Source organism: Corvus kubaryi, unplaced genomic scaffold (assembly GCF_017639235.1).
Source record: "Corvus kubaryi isolate FWS band 111438036 unplaced genomic scaffold, C.kubaryi_AGA036_p1.0 36211, whole genome shotgun sequence".
In the NCBI taxonomy this organism is placed as follows: Eukaryota; Metazoa; Chordata; class Aves; order Passeriformes; family Corvidae; genus Corvus; species Corvus kubaryi.
The window spans coordinates 1-9,217 of NW_024580826.1; the positions used below are offsets into that span (position 1 = coordinate 1).

Sequence of the window (9,217 nt, forward strand, 5' to 3'; positions counted from 1 at the left end):
ACTGACCACTGCGATGACCCCTGCACTGACCACTGCACTGACCACTGGGATGACCACCGCGATGGCCACTGTGATGGCCACTGCGATGACCACTGGATGACCACGGCGATGGCCACTGCGATGACCACTGCGATGGCCACTGGGATGGCCACTGGGATGGCCACTGGGATGACCCCTCACTCCCACCCCTCCCTGAGCTTGACCACCAGCCCAGAGTGACCACTCCAACCTTCGTCCCACCTTGGTGGTCCTCGTCCTGGGATCCTCCACTGACCAGGACCTGGCCAAACACTGACCACTGCACTGACCCCTCACTCCCACCCCTCTCTGAGCTTGACCACCAGCCCAGAGTGACCACTCCAACCTTCATCCCACCTTGGTCACCCTCCTCGGGACGTTCCTCCTCCTGGGATCCTCAACAAAGCCACTGACCAGGACCTGGCCAAGCACTGACCACTGGGATGTTCCACCACTCCCACCCCTCCCTGCGCTTGACCACCAGCCCAGAGTGACCCCTCCAAGTCCCTCAACCTTCATCCCACCTTGGTGGTCCTCAACAAAGCCACTGACCAAGACCTGGCCAAGCACTGACCACTGCGATGACCACTGGGATGTTCCACCACTCCCACCCCTCCCCGCGCTTGACCACCAGCTCAGAGTGACCCCTCCAACCGCCCCCTCCCCCACCCCACCTTGGTGGTCCTCCTGAGGCTCCTGAGGATGTTCCTCCTGCGGGGGTCCTCTCCGTCGGCCGTCTCGTAGGCGATGACCGCGTTGTCCCCCTTGTAGCCGCCCTGCGAGCCCGGCTCCTCGTCCTTCTTGCGGCCGGGCCCCAGCTCGTCGTCGCTGCCCACGCTCAGGCCGGGCCGGTAGCTGGCGAAGCGGCCGAGCCGCGCGCACCGCGCCCGGTATAGCACCGGCTTGGTGACGGCCGGCACCTTGCGGCCGCGCTCCAAGGAGCTGGTGTCCATCTCGCTGTCCGAGCCGTTGCCGCTGCCGTTGGACTGCGCCTTGTTGATGTTGCGGATGGTGATGATCTTGCCCTGGGTGCTGTCGTGCGGCACCGAGTAGATGTTCTCCTCCTCGATGCGCGGCTTCACCACCGCGTCCATGGGCTCGGCGTAGTCGGACGGGTCGAAGCAGTCCGGCGGCAGCCACGCCGACGACACCGAGCGCCGCTGACCGTCGCGGTGGCCTCCTTGCTCCAGGTAGGCCAAGTCGCCCTTGATGTCGAAGTGCACCGGCGGCTTCGGCTTGACCGGCGGCGGGACCTTGTTGTTGAGCTTGCTCTCGAAGCTGCTCATGACCGAGATGAAGGACAGGCCGTCGTTGCCCTCCAGCTCCATGGACAGCTTGGAGTGGTCCTTGGGCAGCGCGGGCACGGCCGGCTCCTCGCGGAAGGGGCTGTAGCCGGGCAGCGGCTCGGCGTCCTCCTCGGAGTCGGGCAGGTTGGAGTTGCAGAGCGGCGAGCCGGCGCGCGGCGAGTTGAAGACGTCCTCGCCGGTGCTGCAGGCCTCGGCGGCGTTGTCGTACATGTGGGTGGCCTCGATGATGTTCTTCTTGTCCAGCGCGTCCTTGAAGAAGGGCTGGAAGACGTCCAGCTTGGGCTGGGGCTGCCCGCAGGGCAGGGCAGCGAAGCGGCCCTCGATCTCCTGCGCGATCTCCTCGCCCTCGCCCAGCTGCTCGCGGCTCACGTCGTTGTCCAGCAGGTCGGCCGAGCCGTCGGCCAAGGCCACCAGCTGCACGGGCACGATGTCCTGCACGTCGCCCAGGAAGGCCCTGAGGGTGGCCAGCGACGCCTTGCGCTTGGCCGCGTAGAAGACGATGTAGCCGTGCACCAGGCGGCTCTTGCGCAGCCCGAAGGACGCGTGGTAGGACAGCAGCGACAGCTCCACGCGCCGCCGCTGCGGCCCCACGCTCAGCTCCAGCAGCACCGCGCCCGCGCCGCCCGCCGCCGGCCGGCACGTCTGCGCCTGCAGGATGGGCAGCAGCACGTCGTCGGCGCTCACCGGGTCGCCGCACATCAGGCACATGACGATGCGCAGGTCAGCGTCCGCCGCGTCCTTCAGGCCCGACGTGGAGCTGACCAGGTTGAGGTTCCGCTTGGAGTCCAGCAGCCCCTTGAGGACCTGGCTGATCTGCTTCTCGTTGATGTTGCGGCCGTAGCCGATGCCGGCCGAGGCCGGGTCCAGGAAGACGCACTGCAGCTTGCTGGCGATCTGCTGGCCCTGCTGGATGAGGCTCTGCAGGGTCTCGCCGCTGGCGTCGCCGCGCTTGTTGACCAGGATGAGGGTCAGCGGCAGCTGCGCCAGGTGGTTGTCGCGGCGGCCGATGGTGGACTCGCGGCTCTTCTCGATGCTCTCCACCACATAGGACAAGGACTCCTTGGAGTTGTAGAGGCACAGGCAGCCGTGCGGCTGGAAGGTGGGCGTCTGGAAGGCGTTGACCGGCAGCCGCACGTTGCCCTCGATGGGCCGCAGCGACAGCTCGTACATCTTGCCCTCGATGACGTACTTGTCGTCGTTGGTGCACAGCGCCCGGATCTCGTTGGCCAGCTCGCGGGCCAGCCCATCCTTGCCCAGGATGACCAGGTTGATGCGGTCGATGTTGGAATCCAGCAGAGGGTTCTTCTGGTGCCGCTCGGCCGGCTGGATGAAGCGCGAGCCCAGCAGCTGCTCCACGCGGGCGTCCACGCAGGCGGCGCAGCTGGGACACGTCTCCTTGGTGGGGTGGTAGACGAAGTGGATGTGCTTCAGGATGAGGGCGTCGCGCTCGGCCTGCAGCTTCTGCAGCGCCTTGAAGCGCTGCTCCTCGCCCAGCACCTCCTGGATGACGCCCATCTTCTCCTTGCTGGGCTTGGCGTCCAGCTCCAGCTCGTAGAAGAGCTCCGAGTACTCCAGCAGCAGCTCCTGGAAGTCCTCCTTGGCCTTGTCGATGAGCTGCTTCTGGTGCTTGCCGTAGATGTCCATGTAGACGGACTCCTCCAGCCACAGGTAGAAGTCCTCGTTCATGATGAAGCTCCGCGCCTCTTCCCAGGGCTTGCCGGGCGTGACGAAGGGCGAGGTCTCCAGGTTCTCGCGGAACGCCCTCCTCATCTCCGCCCGCTTGCGCTCGTTGCGCAGCTTCTCCAGGTGGGCCTCGTAGAGCTGCTCGGCCGCCGGCGTCTCCAGCAGGTCGAAGGGGATGCGCTCATTGTCCACGTTGTCCACGTGGCTCGTGGCGTCCCACGGCGTCTCCTCCAGCACCACGAACCACTTGAGGAAGTCGGGCTTGGCCTCCAGGAGCTTCTCGGCCTTGGCGCGGCTCAAGTGGTCGATCTCGTCCAGGTCGGGCACCAGAGCGTCCAGGGCCTGGGGCAGCAGGGCCAGGTACATCTTCCGCCGGCGTTCGATGTGCTCCTGCTTGAGGCGCTGCACGTGCTGCAGGAAGAGCTTCTTGGCCTTCTGGGTGCCCTCCAAGTAGACGTAGTCCTGGTACTCGGGCGCCGGCTGCATCTTGCGGCTGACGTTGGGCCACGCCTCGTTGTGGCTCTTGACGATGCGGCTGACGAGCCACTCGTACTTGTCCTTGGCGGCGGCGATCTGCTGGCTCTGCTGCTTGAGCGCCTCGAAGTAAGGGATGATCTTGGCCTTGCCCCGGCTCTTGTCCACCAGCTGCACCAAGGTGCTGAAGGCCAGGTCCACGTTGACGTTGGAGCGCGCCGACGTCTCCACCACCTGCAGGTTCTTCTTGCTGAGGGCGAAGGCGTGGGCGTCGCGGATGTAGCGCTCCACGCCTTCGTCGCACTTGGTCAGCACCACCACGATGGGCTTCTTGGTCTTGGCCAACTGGTTGTAGAGGTTGGACACGAACTTGAGCTGCTCGTCGAAGTTGCGGTTCATGCCGCGGCTGACGTCCACGCACAACAAGAAGCCGTCCACCGGCAGCTTCCCGTCCGGCATCTGCTTCTGCTCGAAGTCCTGCTCCAAGCCCAGCTGGTCGGTGCAGAAGTACATGAGCTTCTCGGCCGACGCCAGCTTGGTGGCCGCCGCCCTCTTGATGTAGGGCTGCAAGGCCGTGCTGCGGTGGGGCTGGAAGGTCTGGTCGTCGATGAACTCCGTCTGCTCCACCACGTGGATCTTGCACTCCACGCACTCCTCCAAGGGCCGCGCCACCTCCCCCCAGTAGAGGAAGTGGTCATTGTTGACCACCCTGCCCCCAAAGTCACTGGTGCTGAGGACGGACGTGTGGTCCAAGTGGAAGTCGTCGGCGCTGGGCCGCACGAAGCGGTTGCACAGGCAGGATTTGCCGATGCCGCACTGGCCCTTCTCCTTCTCGGTGCCGGACAGTCCCACCACGCTGACGTTGTAGGTGGGCGTGCGGCCATCTTGCTTGCGGGCCATCATCATTGTCCGAGCATGGTGGCCCGGGGCCGGGCGCGCGGCGAAGGGGCGAGGAGGGCGCGGCGGGCGCGGCGCGGGGCTGGGGGGGCTCTCAGGGCAGGCGCGGCGCCGGGGCGGGGCCGCTCGGCGTTCCCATGCCGCGGGTGCCGGCACAGCTTCAGGCCGTGGCGGGCGCCGGCGTCGGGTGGCCGACGAGTCCCCCTGGAGAGGAGAGGAGGAGAAGGCGGCCGTTAGAAGGTGGGATTGGACGGAGAACGTCGCGCGCCGACGGAAGCGGGGGCACCGGGGCGGCGATGGGGCACGGGGTGAGGTCACCGGCGTTGGCTCCACGCCACCGGGAGGGTCGTGGCGGTGAGCGGGGCTCGGCCACCCAACCGAGGGTCGGTGTGGTGGACGCAACTTCTCCACCCAACTAAAGACCATCCATGATGGACACAACTGCTCCACCCAACTGAGGGTCACCATGATGGACACAACTGCTCCACCCAACTGAGGGTCACCACGATGGACACAACTGCTCCACCCAACTAAAGACCATCCATGATGGACACAACTGCTCCACCCAACTGAGGGTCATCATGATGGACGCAACTTCTCCACCCAACTAAAGACCCTCCATGATGGACACAACTTGTCCACCCAACCGAGGGTCGGTGTGGTGGACGCAACTTCTCCACCCAACTAAAGACCATCCATGATGGACACAACTGCTCTACCCAACTGAGGGTCATCATGATGGACACAACTGCTCCACCCAACTAAAGACCCTCCATGATGGACACAACTGCTCCACCCAACTGAGGGTCACCACGATGGACACAACTGCTCCACCCAACTGAGGGTCACCACGATGGACACAACTGCTCCACCCAACTAAAGACCATCCATGATGGACACAACTTGTCCACCCAACCAAGGGTCGGTGTGGTGGACAGAAGTTCCCCAACCAACCGAGGGTTGTTGTGGTGGACACAACTTCTCCACCCAACTGGACACTCCTCATGATGGATACAACTTCTCCACCCAACTAAAGACCATCCATAATGGACACAACCGCTCCACCCAACCGAGGGTTGGTGTGGTGGACACAACTTCTCCACACAACTGGACACTCATGGTGGGCCCAACTTCTCCATCACGATGGACACAACTTCTCCACCAAACTGGACACTCCTCTTCGTGGATGCAACTTCTCCACCCAACTAAAGACCACCCATGACGGACACAACTTCCCCACCCAACCAAAGACCATCCACGATGGCCTTCACCCCACCGAGGGTCGTTGTGGTGGACACAACTCCCCCAGCCAGCCGAGGGTCATCGTGGTGGACGCAACTTCTCCACCCAACTGGACACTCGTGATGGACGCAACTTCTCCACCCAACTAAAGACCGCCCGTGATGGACGCAACTTCTCCACCCAACTGAGGGTCATTGTGGTGGACAGAAGTTCCCCAACCAACAGAGGGCCCTCCATGATGGACACAACTTGTCCACCTAACTGGACACTCATGGTGGACACAACTGCTCCACCCAACCAAAGACCCTCCATGATGGACGTGACTTTTCCACCCAACTGGACACTCATGATGGACACAACTGCTCCACCATGCTGGACACAACTCCTCCACCCAACCGAGGGTCATCATGGTGGACACAACTTCTCCACCCAACAGGACACTCATGATGGACACAACTTCTCCACCATAATGGACACAACTTCTCCACCATGATGGACACTCATGATGGACACAACTCCCCCACCAAACTGGACGCTCCTCTTCGTGGACGCAACTTCTCCACCCAACTAAAGACCATCCACGATGGACACAACTCCCCCACCCAACCAAGGGTCACCATGATGGACCCAACTTCTCCACCCAACTGGACACTCATGGTGGACCCAACTTCTCCACGATGGACCCAACTTCTCCACCCAACTGGACACTCATGGTGGACCCAACTTCTCCACGATGGACCCAACTTCTCCACCCAACTGGACATTCATGGTGGACCCAATTTCTCCACTCAACTGGACACTCATGGTGGACCCAACTTCTCCACCCAACTGGACACTCATGGTGGACCCGACTTCTCCACCCACCGTGGTTGGACACTCCTCACGGTGGACCCAACTTCTCCACCCACCGTGGTGGACACTCCCATTCTCCACCTCTCCCCGCAGGACCAAGCCCAGCCCCGGCTCGACGCCGTTTTCCCGGGATCTGACGCGACCGGAGAACTTCCCGGGCCGTTCCCGCTCCGAGGGTTCCGAGCGGATCCCGGGATGGTGCTCGGACAACGATCCCGCCGCGTTTTCCGACGGCAGCCGGGAATTCCACGTTTTGATGAAATCCCATTATTTTTCAGGTGGATTCAACTCAAAAATCCCGGCCTGGATCCACCTCCCGGGAATGTTTTTCCCGGGATCAACCGAGATCCGTAAAAAGGTGGGGACTCCCAGATCCGCAAGGAATTCCCGTTTTTTTTTTTTAAATTTTGGTTTAATTTGGGATAAAACACCGGGAGAGTCCTGAAAATTCCCGGCCTTTCCACAGCCAGATCCCAAAAAAACCCCTGGATTTGCCCAATTTGGATCTTCACAGAAAACCTGGAATGGATCCTTTGGATCATCGCAAAATTCCCCCACCGAAACCAAGGAATTGCCCCTGGAATTCCCTCCCTGGGGTGGGGGAGGGGAGGAATTTTTCCCATTGATCCCAGGAATTAAAAAAACCCCTTGGAATGGATCCTTTGGAGCTCCAAAAAAACCCCCCCAAGCCTGGAATTGGGGCTTTGGGATCTTCCCAGGGATCGGGTTAAGCTTTCCTCCATCTGGATCCCGGCCTAATCCCGGGCGGCCGATGGATTATCCCGGCCAATCCAAAGGGATTTTCCCAATTTTCTACCAAAAATATCCCCCCCCCCCCCCCCCCAATCCTGATCTGGAATCAGGGCCGGCCAAAGGGAGAGGCCGGGCTGGGAATTCCCACGGAATTCAGGAGTTGGGAATGGAATTTGGTGAAAATCCGGGAGGTTTTTGGGGTTTTTTTGGAGTCCTTTCGGAAGCTGAGAATTCCCAATTTTCCTCTCCCGTCCACATTGGGGAAACGTCGGGAATTTCGGGATTTTGAGGGATTTTCCTGGAATTTTAGGACGGCTGCTCCCAAAACCAAATTCCCATTTCCTCCCCTTGGCAATCCCGCGCTGAATTCCTCCGGAATTCCAGAGGGCAATTCCAGCTTTACCTCGACACCGGGACAATCCCGACAACACCGAAACTCCCCCGAATCCCTCCGAACGACAATTCCCAAAATTCCCGCCCATCAACCCTCACCCGGATCGGCTGCAGAGATGGAAAAATCCGGCTTGAATCCCCTGAGAATTCCCGGTGGGAATTCGGGGCTGGCGGCGGCGGCGCCGGGGGGGGGGGTTCCCACCTCGTTCCCGCTGGCTTTCGCTTTTCCCTGGAATTCCCTGAGTCAGGAGTTACTGATTGACTCCAAAGTCCATCCGGGGAGGACCAGGAAGGAGGGAGCCGCTCCGTTAATTCCCACGGAATCCACGGGGGAGGGAATTTTTCTCCTTTCCCTCGGAAAAATCAATCTGGAAACCCCCCAAAAAATCCCCAAAACCCCCCCAAAAAATGGTGTTTTCCATGCTCTGATCCCGAAATTCCGGGCCCGGCTCCGGGTTGGGATTTGCCGGAGGGGAATGACCTCGGTGCCAAAGCTCTGCCCAGGTTTCATGGAATTCTCTTCCTGCTCCTGGCGTTCCCGGCCAGCGCCGGGATTTGGGAATCGCTGCTGCCGCCGTTCCCGAGTTTTGGGATGTCCCAAAGCCGCCATTCCCAAGTTTTGGGGTGTCCTAAAACAGCCATTCCCAATTTTAGGGATGCCCTGGAGCTGTTCCCGAACTCTGGGATGTCCTGGGATGCCATTCCCAAGGTTTGGGGTATCCCAGAGCCGCCATTCCCAAGTTTTGGGGTGGCCTGGGATGCTTTTCCCAACTTTTGGAGTGTCCCAAAACCACCATTCCCAACTTTTGGGATGTCCTGGAGCTGTTCCCGAACTCTGGAGCATCCCAAAGCCGCCATTCCCAACTTTTGTGTCGTCCCAGAGCCACCATTCCCAAGTTTTGGGGTATCCTAAGGGATGTCCTGGAGCTGTTCCTGAACTCTGGGATGTCCTGGGATGCTTTTCCCAAGGTTTGGGGTATCCCAGATCCGCCATTCCCAAGTTTTGGGGTATCCTGGAGCCGCCATTCCCAACTTTTAGGAAACCCTGGAGCTGCTCCTGAGTTTTGGGATGTCCCAGAGCCGCCATTCCCAAATTTTGGGCTATTCTGGGATGCTTTTCCCAACTTTTGGGGTGTCCCAAAGCCGCCATTCCCGAGTTTTGGGATGTCCTGGAGCTGTTCCTGAACTCTGGAGCATCCCAAAGCCGCCATTCCCAAGTTTTGGGCTGTTCTGGGATGCTTTTCCCAACTTTTAGAGTGTCCTGTTATGCTTTTCTCAAGTTTTGGGACACCCCAAAGCTGCCATTCCCAACTTTTGGAGTGTCCCAAAGCCGCCATTCCCAACTTTTGGGATGTCCTGGAGCTGTTCCCGAACTCTGGAGCATCCCAGAGCCGCCATTCCCAACTTTCGGGATTTCTTGGAGCTGTTTCCAAACTCTGGGATGTCCTGGAGCTGCCATTCCCAACTTTTGGGATGTCCCAAAGCCACCATTCCCAACTTTTGGGATGTCCTGGAGCCGCCATTCCCAACTTTTAGGATCCCTGGGATGCTTTTCCCAAACTCTGGAGCATCCCAGGAGCTCCCCCTGAGGCCCCAAA

At 60.6% G+C, this 9,217-nt stretch overlaps 1 protein-coding gene across 1 annotated transcript; it reads right to left on the bottom strand.

Annotated features, from left to right (window-relative positions):
- Positions 1-692: 692 nt before the first annotated feature.
- Positions 693-7,807, bottom strand: ARHGAP35 (Rho GTPase activating protein 35; the record flags this gene model as incomplete). Its single annotated transcript, XM_042019831.1, has 2 exons — positions 7,719-7,807; positions 693-4,583 (listed from the first exon to the last, which is right to left on the bottom strand). A coding segment is annotated over exon 2 (3,696 nt), but the record flags the coding sequence as incomplete, so codon positions are not given.
- Between the last annotated feature and the right edge of the window lie 1,410 nt (positions 7,808-9,217).